The sequence below is a fragment of the Anser cygnoides genome, chromosome 12, assembly GCF_040182565.1.
Source record: "Anser cygnoides isolate HZ-2024a breed goose chromosome 12, Taihu_goose_T2T_genome, whole genome shotgun sequence".
NCBI classification, from domain to species: domain Eukaryota; kingdom Metazoa; phylum Chordata; class Aves; order Anseriformes; family Anatidae; genus Anser; species Anser cygnoides.
The window spans coordinates 1,271,195-1,282,790 of NC_089884.1; the positions used below are offsets into that span (position 1 = coordinate 1,271,195).

Sequence of the window (11,596 nt, forward strand, 5' to 3'; positions counted from 1 at the left end):
CCCCCCCCGGGTACCGGTGCCCCCCCCGTGCCCCCCCGGACAGATGGGATGCGGTGCGGGCGGTGGCAGCAGTTTATTGCGCGGCGCTAGGTGCCGAACGGCTGCTGCTGCACGGGCGGCGGGAGCTGGGCGCGGATATCGGCCAGGGGCCGCTCCACCAGCACCAGGCGGTTCTCCTCCAGCAGCTCGGCGAACAGCAGCGGCTGCGGGCACGGCGGGGGGGTCAGCGGGCACGGGGGCATCCCCAGCCCCAACACAGCCCCCCCTGCCATGCCCCGGGGTACCGGGACACCCCCCCTGCCCGGGGTTAGGGCAGGGGCCGGCGGCTGTGAGCCCACCTGGAACTTCTTGCAGATCTTGAAGGCGTGCAGCTGCCGCTGCCGGGCGGGCTCCGGGAGCTGCTTCAGGGCGCTCTGGTTGAACAGCGGGGTGCTGGCATCGGGCAGGGGCTGCGGGGGCACAGCCTCGTCAGCTGCCCGCGCTCCTGCGGGCTGGGACGGGCCCCGGGTGCAAATCCTGGCCCCCCGGTCCCGCAGGCACTCAGTGTCCCCAGGCCTTCCCCAGTACCCCCCCGTGCCCTTCCCTTGCTCCACCGGCACGAGCATCCCCCCCCGAGCACGCGCCGGCAGCCCCCAGCCCCGCTCACCAGGGACTTGTCGAGGACGCAGAACATGTAGACGTCGTGCAGCAGGATGTGCGCGGGGTTCTGGGGGTTGAAGGCGATGTGGGTGATGGGCGTATCCCTCTCCAGCCAGGCCTTGTGCAGCCCGCCGTTCTGCACCGTGCGGCTCCAGGCCGTGTACTGCTTCTCGGGGATGCTGAACTCGAAGAGCTGCGGGGCAGGAGAGGGGACGGGGGCGGCCCCGCGACCACCCAGCGTCACACCCCTGTGCCAGCACGCAGCACCCCCAGCCGCTCTGCGAGCGCTGCGTGGGGACAGGATCCTGCCGGGGGCAGCGGCAGGGACAGCTCCTACCTGCTGGTCCGCGTAGGCGATGACGAGGTTGTTGGTGGCCGGGTGGATGGCGAGGGCTGACACCGCACAGCCGTACATGGGCACCATGCAGTGGTGCTGGAAGGGGAGGGGACAAAGCTGGGAGCACACAGGGACAGTCTCTGCCCCGCAGACCTTCCCTTATACCCCGTGGGACCTCTCCCTCCCTGCTCCAGGGATGCAGCAGGGCCTCTGCCCTGAGCCCGTGCTCGCAGCACCCCGAGGCAGAGCGCTCGGCCCCCCCGCGCCTTCTCCTACCTTGAAGTGTTTCAGGCTGTACACGTGGATTTCCCAGTCCCCGCTGACCGCCGCCAGCCAGTTCCCATCGGCGCTCGATGCCAGCAGGTAAACGGCCTCGGCCGTGCCTGGGGGAACGCCGTGCACCCGCCCCAGTGGGTGCTGATGGCACAAGGAGCCACCGAGCCTCCCCCCGAGGTGTCCCAGACCTGCGTCCCCCCCCCGCATCAGCGCCCCGCGGGGCTGACGCAGAGGCAGGGCAGGGCCCCACGAAACCCAGCGTGGGCAAGGGGCTGCAGCCCAGCGGACCCCGGTGCCCGCTCCCCACCTGCGGGCGGGCGCAGCGTGTGCAGGTGTTTGCAGCCCCCCGGCTCCAGCAGCTGGAGGACGTGGACGGAGCCTCGGTCAGAGGCGACAAAGAGCCGGCCCGAGTCGGAGGCGCACTGCAGCTGGTACGCCGGGAGCAACAGCTTGGGCACGCCAGGGACCTGAGGAGGAAGGCAGCAAGAAGAAGGTCACACACTGCCGCCAACTGGCCCCAGTGCTGCTCTGAGCCGCCCCCCGCTCCCCGTGAGCTCCCCCCGCCGCCCTTCCCTCCCTCCCTCCCTCCCTCCCTCCCGTGCCCACCTTCTTGACGCTGACGCTGTCGCCCTCGTGCTGCACGCGGTAGATGTGGAAGCGGGAGGCCGTGCAGTAGGCGACCCAGCTGCCGCAGGGCGAGACGCAGCTGCAGTAGATGTGCTCGGGACCCTGGGGACGTGGAGGTGCTGAGCGGGGCCCGCAGAGCCTCCCTGGCAGAGTCCCGAGCCCGCACAGCCCTCCTCGTGGGGCCAGGCACCGCAGCGGGTCCCTGCTGGCCCCCGCCAGCTCAGCCCTCGGGGGGAGCAGAGCCTCCCAGCCACCTCCTGCAGCCCCGGCCCAGCCCTACCTTGCTCTTGAGCTGCAGGAGGTGCTCAGGCATGCGGCAGACGTTAAGGACCTCGCCGTCCTTTCCTGGGATGACAACCAAGCGGGCAGCACGTCAGCAAACATGGAAACCGCACAGCTCCCAGGGAGCAGCTGGGGGTCCGGGGGAGCGGTGCCGGCCAAGGGGCACCAAGGGACGCCCCGGACCCTTCCCCGGCCTCACCCCAGGCCTGAGCTCCCCGGGAACCAGGCAGCTCAGGGGGAAGAGCGTGCTCTCAGCAGCAGCACAGCCGTGAGCAGAGCAGAGCTGCATGGCGGATGTTAACCACCACCCCGCTGCCCCAGCAGCAGGGCTGCTCGCACCCTGAAGCGCCCCGGGCGCTGCGGGCTCTGCCCCGAGGTAAAACACAGCCGTCTGTACCCGACAGCCACCGCGAACTCACCGGTTTCATTGGTGGAGCCGAGCCTCCAGAGCTCCAGGTGCTGGGAGAACTGGAAGAGGAGGAGCCGGGCTTTCCTGGCGCAGGAGACGAGGCAGCGCTGCGGGCAGAAACGGGCGCGCTGTCAGGAGCCCGCAGCCGGGGAGAAAGGGCTGGGGCGAGCCGAAACGCCCCGGGGGGCCGGAGAGGAACGGCTCGGGTGCCGTGGGACGGGAGCCCAGAGAGGGAGCCCCAGCAGGACCAGCAGGACAGGCTCGCCAGCTCCCAGCCCCATTGCGGGAGCCTCCGGGCGCCAGGGCCGGGGAGGGGACCCCGCAGGGCCCCGCTGCTCCCGCAGAGCCTGCCCCGCACCCCGGGCAGCTGCCGCAGGACCCCGCTCAGCACCCCACTCACGTGGGGGAAGGTGACCTTGCGCAGCACCGCCTCGTAGCCCTTCCTCTGCACCTTCTCCATGAGCGGGCGGATCACCAGCTGGGCGTCCAGGCCTGGAAGCCAGGCAGAGCGCGGTGAGGAGGCATCGGGGAGGGGGATGCCGCCACCCAAACCTGCCCGGTGAGCGCGCCCCGCAGCCCCTACCTCCGGAGATGAGAGCTGTCGGGCTGTGCGCCACGGCTCGCACGTCGTGCGTGTGGTACTGGAACGGCTTCGTCCGCACCCAGCGCTTCTCCTGGCCGCCCGCCTTCACCGGCAGCAGCTGGAACTGGTAGGTGGCCCCCGTCGAGGTGCCCACAACGATGCTGTCCTCCTTCTGCGAGGAAAAGGGGGCTGCAGCTCGCAGGGGACGGGGCCGACGGGCGCCGCTGCCAGGAGCGGGGGTGAGCTCTACCTCTGACACAGCCAGCGAGAGGACGGCCGAGGTGCTGACGGTGTGGGACTCCAGCAGCGTGCCCCGCTCCCAGTCCCAGAACTGCACCCTCCCGAACGAGTCCGAGCTCACGACGGTGCCGTCGGACAGGAAGGCGATGCTCCACACCACGCACTCGCGCTTCTTGGGCTTTGGCACGTGGTAGTTCACCATGATCCTCTGCACCGTCCGGCCTGAGGTGCGGGAAGGGTTGGTTGGGACGGGAAAGGGAGCGGGGTGGCAGCGGGTGCCCTCCTCGCCTGGAGCATGGCGACCTCAGTCCTCGCCTGATCCCCTCCCCGTGCCCAGCTCGCTGCAGGACTCCTGGGCTGGGAGCTGCCGCGGAGCCGTGCAGACACCCCAAAGCGGGGGCACGCAGCTGCTGATGCTGCCCCGGGGCCTGGGGACACCCCGGGCTCTGCGGGGAGCGGTGCCCCGTCGCCAGGGCAGCTCGTTACCTGAGCGGACGTCAAGCACGCGGATGAAATCGATGGAGCCGGCTGCGATGTGGGTCCCCGAGGGGTGCCAGGAGAGGCACAGCACGCGCCCTGCGGAGGAGGAGGCTCCAGGAACGCCGCAGGGCACCGCAGCCCCTCGGTGACCGGGGCCAGGGCGGCTGGGGGGGGCAGAGGGAGGACGTCACCGCCGAGCCCCCCGCTCACCTTTCTGCCGGTCCAGGTTCTTCTCAAACTGGATGCCGCCGGGCACCACCTGGAAGAGCTTCACCGAGCCGTCCTCGCAGCCGATCTGCGGGGACCGGGGTCAGCTCCAGGAGGGGGACAGCTCCTCCGCCACCGCGGCGGCGGGGTCCTGGCCCCGTCCCCGTCCCGTCCCCGCACTCACCGCCAGCCGCGTGCCGCCGCCGTTGGCCGCCATGCTCCAGATGGGCCCCCCGAAGCCGTCGACGGCGCGGGCCGGGCGCAGGCGCTGCAGGTCGTACTCGGTGATGTCCCCGCTGAGGCCGGCCCCGAAGAGCCGCTCCCCGGCCGCCCAGCACAGCGCCTCCACCGAGCGGGCCTGGTGCCCCGGGATGGCCTGTGGGGGGGGGGGGGGGGGTCGTGTTCAGCACCGGGACGCTCCCCACGGTGACCGCTTACCCCCGGTCCTCCCGGTACCCGGTTACCACCGGTCCTCCGTTGCCCTACTCCCCCTGGTGCCCCGTTACCCTCGGTGCCTCCGGTCCTCCTGGTACCCGGTTATTGCCGGTACCCCGGTTCCCCCCGGCGCCCGGTTTCCCCTGGCCACCCCCAGGTCCCCCCGGTGCCCCTGCTCCCCCCAGCCCCTTCAGTAACTCCGCTCCCCCCGGTGCCCCCGGTACCCGGTTACCGCCAGCCCCTCCCGGTCCCCCACTGCCCCGCTCCCTCCGGTACTTGGTTACCCCCGGTGCCTCCGGTCCTCCCGGTACCCAGTTACCCCTGGTCCTCCCGGTCCCCCATTGCCCTGCTCCCCTCGGCCCTCCCGGTGCCCGGTTTACCCCCGGTGCCCGGATATCCCCGGCCTCCCCCAGTTGCCCACTGCTCCGCTCCTCCCGGTCCCCGGTTACCGCCGGCCCCCCCCCGGTCCCCCGTTACCGCCGGTACCCCGATTCTCCTCCGGTGCCCGGTTCCCCCCGGTGCCCAGTTACCCCCGGTTCTCCCGGTACCCGCTTACCGCCGGCCTCCCCGGTCCCCCGTTACCCCCGGTCCCCCGTTTCTCCCCGGTGCCCGGTTCCCCCCGGTCCCCCCCGTTCCCCCCGGTACCCGGTGCCCCCGTTCCCCACCTTCTCCTGGAAGCAGCTCCCGCCCAGCCCGTACACCTCCACGGCGCCGTCGGTGCGGGCGAGCGCCAGGCGGCGGCCGCGGGGCAGGTAGGCGAGGCAGCGCACGCCGGCGGGCACCAGGCCGAAGAAGCGCACGCGGTGCACCTCGAACTCCCCCATCCCGGCACCGAGCGCGGCCCCGCTCCCGGCCCCGGCCCCGCCCCGCCGCCACCGGGCCCACGTGCGCGCGGCGCTCCCGGAAGCGGAAGCGCACCGGGAGGGGGCGGGGGCGGAAGCGGAAGCGCGGCGCGGCGGGAGATTCGGTGTGCGGCGGCGGAACCGGGAGCGGGGAGGGGGGAGCGGGGAGCACTCGGCCGGCACCGCCTCACCGGGACCGCTGCGGGGCGACGGGGCTGGGGGGAACCGGGGACACCGGGGGGCACCGGGGGGGGAACCGGGGCACGGGGTGGGGGGGAGCGGGGAACGGGAGGGGGGCACCGGGGGGGCGCAGCCGGGCACGGGGGGGCAGGGGGAAGCCGGGGGGGGCACCGGGGCTGGGGGTGAGGGGGGCACGGGGGGATCCGGGGGGTACCGGGAGAGGTCCCGGGGCTACCGGGGAGGTCCCGGGTGTCCCGGTGAGGTCCCGGGAGGGGTCCCGGGGGTTTCGGGGAGGTCCCCGGGGTCCTGGGGAGGTCCCCGAGGTCCTGGGGAGGTCCCAGGGGTCTTGGGGAGGTCCCAGGGTGGTTTCGGGGGGATTCCGGGGGTCCCGGGGAGGTCCCGGTAGGGGTCCCGGGGCTGCAGCACGCTGCGGGGTCCCCGCCAGTCCCATCCCGGCCGTGCCCGCAGTGACCGGGGCTCCGCAGGCCGCGCCATGGTGCAGCTCGTCGTCTCCAGGTGAGCGCGGGCCGGGCCCGGTGCCTGGTACCGGTTAGGCTGAGAGCCTGGCGGTGACCCCCCCCCTCACCCCCCCCCTCTATCTCCCGGCAGCACGGACGGCCTGCCCCGGTGGGTGCTGCTGGAGCTGCAGGGCGAGGTGGAGGCGCGGAGCGGCGGCGCGCTGCCCGGGAGCCTGCTGGGAGACCTGCACTACACCCGCGAGGCACGGAGCCCCCCCGACCCCCTGCCGCGGGGCCGCCCCGCCACGGGGCTGCTCGCAGCCCTCAGCCTCTGCTCACCCCCCCCCCCACAGGGCGTCCCGGTGCTGGTGGTGGGCCACCACGTCCTGTACGGGAAGGTGGTGACGCTGGAGAAGCCCTTCGCCGTGCTGGTGAAGGAGGCGGCTGGCCCCGCGCAGCCGCACGCCCGCTACGCCGTCACCGCCCTCATCAAGACCAAGCTGCTCTTCAAAACCCGCCCCAAGCCCATCATCACCAACGTGCCCCGCAAGGTGTGAGGGCACCCACCCGCTGCCGGCATCACCGACGTGCCTGGGAAGGCGTGAGGACACGGACCTGCTGCCGGCATCACCAACGTGCCCCAGGTGTGAGGACACCAACCTGCGACTGGCACCAGTGTGCCCAAGACCTGAGGACACGGACCTGCTGCCACCACAGGGCTCAGCCCTGGCTCTGCAGGCGCCCCGTGCCCTTCCCAGGTCCCTGTCCCCCCGCAGTGACCCCGGGGGAGAGCCAGGGCACAAACCTACACCCCTCCGAGGTGAGGAGCGTCGCGGGGAGCCCAGCTGCAGGGCCAGGCTGTGCCCACGGGGGCAGGACTTGGCTCTGTGGCCGTGCTCGTGCTGCTGGGGGGGGCTTTGGCTCAATCAGCCCAGCTCGTCAGCATCTGTCCCCCCAAAAACACACCCCTGCAGCTCTGGGGGCAGCTGGGGACAGACAGGGTCTGCCTCACCCCTGTCTCAGCACCAACTCCACTCGAGTCTCCCCCCGCACAGGGGGGACTTCACGGATTTGGGGCAGGGGGAGAGCGGGGCTGACACGCCGGCCTTTCTGTGTGCAAGTCTTTATTGTGACAAATCCAGCGGGATATAAAAAACGGACTTCTCAAAATATGAAAAAAACACTGGTTAAAAAATAAATAGATTTACAAACCATCAGCAATAAGTGTAAATACGAAAAGAGCTACAAAAGTCTCCTAAAAAACCTCGTCTTAAATAAAAAACCCAAATTGCTCGACTGTAGAAAGGTTCTAGCCCTGAAAAAAGAGGGCCCAGGGGAGACGGCCGTGGGTAAGCACCCGGGGGGACCTGGTGGGCAGGGAAAGGCTGGGAACTGGCTTTCCCCGCCCTCCTCTGCATGTCCGGGCCCAAAACCCAGCGCCTCCCGCTGTCTAGACAGGTGCCAGGCTCCCTCCTTGCTTCCAGAGCTGGGGGGCAGAGGAGGGGCTGTGGGGAGGCAGCTGGCACGGAGCTGGGACGCGCTCGGCTCTGTAGGGCCGTGGGCTGGCCGGAGCTCCACCGCGGCCCCGTGTGGGTGACGCTCCAACCAGCCCACGGCCCCGCTTTTCCTGCTCCTGCCCAAGCTGCAGGCACAAAAACAGGAGCCAGGGTTCCCCCCCCCCCGCCCCGAGCTCTTTGGCAAAGCACAACGGGGGCGCCGCCCTCCTGGGGCAGCCGGGCCCCCTGCGAGGGGTCGGGGGGAGCTGTGGGTACGTGCCCGCACATACCCAGCCGTGGGGGCGAGGACGTGGCCCTCGGGGACATTCGTGAGCCGCCAGAGCTGCGTGAGGACGGAGCAGGGGGGTGCTGAGGCCCCGGGGGGTGGCCCCAGCTGGCAGCACCAGCCAGCGGTGCCTGGCACTGGCACAGCGCCGGGGGAAGTGGTGCCAACGCTGCGCTGAAATCCCACCTCTGCCCCTGACCCGCGGCAGGGAGCGGGGCTGAACCTGCAGCCGGCTCCTGCTCACGCAGGGGCTGCACGGGGATTTTGGGGACGGGATGGGGGGGCACCGTGGGGGTGCAGCAACCCCAGCGGTATCGAGCATCACAGCTCAGCACCTGGCCGGATGCGGGGGGTCCTCTCTCCATAGCACCGTGGGGACGACGTCGAGGTCCCCGGGGAAAGCACCGAAGGACGGCGGCCCCAGCGGGGCGGGGGGAGCCCAGCCAGCGGAGCTCTCACAGCGCCCGAACGCTTGGCGTGGCACAGGGGGGGGCGCTGGCACTGCCCCTGCAGCACCGAGGCCGTGCCGAGCACAGCTCCAGGCAGCCCCGGCGCGGCTGCTCCCTGGCCGCCAGCACCCACCGGGCTGAGTCTTACAGAAAAAAAAAAATCAAATTAAAAAAAAGGAAAAGTGGAAAAAAAAGAAAAAAAAAAGACTTGATCACGAACGCTTCCTTGGGCTGCTCCGGGCCGAGAGGGGGACGGTGGCGGTGTCCCCATCCCCCGGCACCCCGCTCACACCTCGGCGAAGGCCAGCCCGCACTGCTCCTGCCGCTTGCCGCAGCGCCGGGCGACGATGGCCAGGTAGAGCGTGAGCAGGGCCACCCAGTAGCAGGCGTAGAGGATGGCTCCCGAGACGAGGAAGGCCACCTCGGTCTCGCTGAGCAGGTCCTGGCTGTAGGCGGTGTAGGCCAGCCCGCCCAGCAGCACGGCCACCCACACCGACACCGGCAGCAGCCCCACAAAGTTGACCACGACGGTGCGGCGCCCCGACGTGCCCCAGCCCGACTTGTTGATGGTGGCGATGGCGAACATCTTGGCGGGCAGCAGGCTGGACATGTAGAGCAGGGCGTAGAGGGACACGAAGATCATCTCGGCGCTGCCCCGCAGGAAGCAGGCGTAGGTGGCCTTGATGATGCCCACCAGCTGCACCGTCAGCAGGAAGAGGAGGATGTTCCAGATGCGGCCGCGGTAGAAGAGCTGGATGACGGTGGCGATGAGGAAGAAGGGGAAGAAGCCAGTCACCACCGACTCGTAGGTCATCCAGAGGTGGTGCTTGTGGAACCACAGCGCGTTGTAGAGCCACTCGCGGAAGTAGGACTTGCTCCAGCGGGTCTGCTGGTTGAGCCAGCGCAGGTAGCGGGTGGGCGTCTCCGTCAGGCACTTGGAGCGGGCCGTGTACTTGGTCTGGTAGCCCAGGCTGAGCACGCGGTTCGTGAGGTGCCGGTCGTCCCCGAAGCTGCACTTGCTGCCCAGGAAGGTCTGGTGGTACCAGTCCTCCAGGAACTGCTGCAGCAGGGCGTTGCGGTACATGCCCAGGGGCCCGCTGATGCACTGCACGCAGCCGAAGTAGGACTGGCAGGCGCGCTCCACGTTGAAGGCCATCCAGTACCGCACGCTGCTCAGGAAGGAGATCCACGAGTCGTACTTGTTCAGGATCTGGGGAGGGGACGGCATCAGCGCCGGCACCGCCGGTAACGGGACCGGTCTCGCGGTGCCCCCACGCGCCCCGGCCGCCCCGTGTCGCCCTCCCTGCCCACGGTACCTGGACGTCGCCGCCGACGCCGCCGACGCGGGGGTCTGCCTCCAGGATGCGGAGCATCTCGGCGGTGCAGGCGGGGTCCAGCACCGTGTCTGAGTCACACACCTGGGGGCAGAGGCAACGTCGAGCCCCGCTCCTGCCGCCCACGCGCGCCCGGCAGACGGCCCAGCCCCAGCCGGGCAAGCCTGAGCCGCGGCCGGCGAGACGAGGCAGGGCCCCGCAGACCGGCAGGCGGTGGCAGGGAGCGGAGCGCCCCGCGGTGCCCGGCCACCGCTGCCCCAGGACACCAAGCCCCGCAGACCGGCCCCGAGCGACGGCACCGCGCTGGGACCTGCCCTCGCCACCCCCCAACCAGGACACGGGGGTCCGGAGCCCCACGCAGTGCCGCCACGTGGCATCCCCCCGGTGACGCCTGCGCATGGCACGGGATGCACCGAGGAGGTGGCATGAAGCCCTCGCGGGCAGGGCTGCACCTGCAGGGTCCCCACCGCCACCCCACTGCTCACGGCGTGCCCACGGCCCCCCCGCCCGGCCCCCACGTCCACCTGGATGTAGTCCACGGAGTCTCCGAGCGCCCGGAAGGCCGTGTACATCACCTCGCGCTTCCCGCCCCACTTCTGCAGGATGCAGGAGTAGGTGGTGCCGCGCACCAGCGCCTCGACGCGGGCCAGCCCTTCCCGCAGCCCGGCCTCCGTCTCGCCCTCGCCCCACGCGTGGAAGTTGCTCCTCCAGACGTAGCTGCCCGCCCGCTCGGAGCCCATCACGTCGTGGAAGATGTCCAGCATGTAGGTGTCATCGGGGCCGTTGCCGTCCACCACCATCACCACTTTGAGGTCGGGGAAGGCGATGCGCTTGACGGAGCGCAGGCACTTCTTCAGGTAGTCGGGGTCCTCCTGGTAGGCGGCGATGCAGAGGGCCACCGAGCGCCCCAGCCGCACCGGCCGCCCCTCGCCCCGCATGCGCCGGTGCTCCAGGAAGGCGAAGAGGCTCTGGATGAAGAGGTGCAGCCCCAGGATGGCCCCGTAGAGCCCGAAGGAGAGGTAGTGCTTCTCCGTGTGGATGAACTGGTACCCCGTGACGTAGGCGGCCAGGATGCCCCCCAGCACCGCCAAGGCGAAGAGGCTGGTCCCCACAACTCGCAGGGCCGTGGAGAGGCTCACTGGCATCTGGGCGGGATGGGGACAGTCAGGGCACGGCCACCACCGGGGGGGACAGGGGAACGCGGGCACACGGGGGGGCCCCGGTTGTCTCCCACCCCACGCGTGCCCCATCCGCCTGCAGTCACCGCTCAGTGGGGGGGTGCATCCCAGTGCCCCCACCGCAGCCCTGCAGGGCCCGGAGGACAGGGAAGGGCACGGGGACAGCGGGGACCTGGCACCGGGGGGTCCCCAGGGGAGAAGCCCTGCGTGGGCACAGCTCCCCGGAGCTCCCCCCGGCAGGACCCGGCAGCCCCCCCAGCGGCGGGGCCGGCAGCGCCCAGAGCCCCCCCCCCTTATCCGGGCTGTGGGGCGGGCACCGGGCAGCGGGCACCGGGCAGCGGGCACCGGGCAGCGGGCACCGGGCAGCGGGCACCGGGCAGCGGGCAGCGCCGGCGGGCGGGGGGGGGGGGCAGGGGCAGCGCAGGGCGGTGGGAGGGGGGGGCGCAGGTTTGGGGGGGGAGCGGCTGGAAGGGGGCTGCCGGCAGCGCCCCCGGCTCCCCCCGGCCCCGCAGCCGCCGGTGCCGGCTCCGCGGTCCGGGGTGGGGGGGGGCGCGGCCGGTCCCGCAGCGCCGCGGGGGAGCCCCGAGCCGGCACCGGCACCGGCACCGGCACCGGCACCGGCACCGGCACCGGCACCGGCACCGGCACCGGCACCGGCACCGGCACCGGCACCGGCACCGGCACCGGCGGGAGGGGAGGGACCGGGGCCGGGACTCACCGTGCCGGTGCCGGTGGTGCCGCTCGCCCCGGCCGCCGCCGCCGCCGCTGTGCGCCCGGCCCGGCCCGCGCGGCCGCTTTATACCGCGGCGGGGCCGGCACCGCCCGCAGCCCGCGGGGTCCCCGCCCGGCACCGGCACC

The 11,596-nt window shown here is 71.8% G+C and overlaps 3 protein-coding genes across 6 annotated transcripts; 1 reads left to right on the plus strand and 2 right to left on the minus strand.

Annotated features, from left to right (window-relative positions):
- Positions 1-58: 58 nt before the first annotated feature.
- Positions 59-5,419, minus strand: UTP4 (UTP4 small subunit processome component). Its single transcript, XM_067004410.1, has 16 exons — positions 5,181-5,419; positions 4,265-4,456; positions 4,084-4,168; positions 3,880-3,969; positions 3,404-3,615; positions 3,154-3,325; positions 2,971-3,062; positions 2,581-2,677; positions 2,160-2,224; positions 1,859-1,981; positions 1,560-1,719; positions 1,253-1,359; positions 977-1,072; positions 647-832; positions 339-449; positions 59-203 (listed from the first exon to the last, which is right to left on the minus strand). Exons 1-16 carry the CDS (start codon positions 5,337-5,339, stop codon positions 87-89), a joined length of 2,064 nt encoding a protein of 687 aa, XP_066860511.1. The 5' UTR covers positions 5,340-5,419; the 3' UTR covers positions 59-86.
- CHTF8 (chromosome transmission fidelity factor 8) lies at positions 5,414-7,212 on the plus strand. 4 transcript variants are annotated; one of them, XM_067004415.1, is made up of 4 exons: positions 5,414-5,482; positions 6,023-6,053; positions 6,147-6,258; positions 6,349-7,212. In XM_067004415.1, the coding sequence occupies exons 2-4, from the start codon at positions 6,031-6,033 to the stop codon at positions 6,550-6,552; spliced, it is 339 nt and encodes a 112-aa protein (XP_066860516.1). In that variant the 5' UTR covers positions 5,414-5,482; positions 6,023-6,030; the 3' UTR covers positions 6,553-7,212. The 4 variants fall into 4 exon arrangements, with proteins under 4 accessions (XP_066860516.1, XP_066860515.1, XP_066860514.1 ...); XM_067004414.1 differs by having other exon boundaries at positions 5,424-5,482; positions 6,006-6,053; XM_067004413.1 differs by having other exon boundaries at positions 5,437-5,482; positions 5,983-6,053.
- A 950-nt stretch (positions 7,213-8,162) lies between these two features.
- HAS3 (hyaluronan synthase 3) lies at positions 8,163-11,596 on the minus strand. Its single transcript, XM_067004411.1, has 4 exons — positions 11,457-11,596; positions 10,085-10,705; positions 9,543-9,644; positions 8,163-9,436 (listed from the first exon to the last, which is right to left on the minus strand). The coding sequence occupies exons 2-4, from the start codon at positions 10,703-10,705 to the stop codon at positions 8,513-8,515; spliced, it is 1,647 nt and encodes a 548-aa protein (XP_066860512.1). The 5' UTR covers positions 11,457-11,596; the 3' UTR covers positions 8,163-8,512.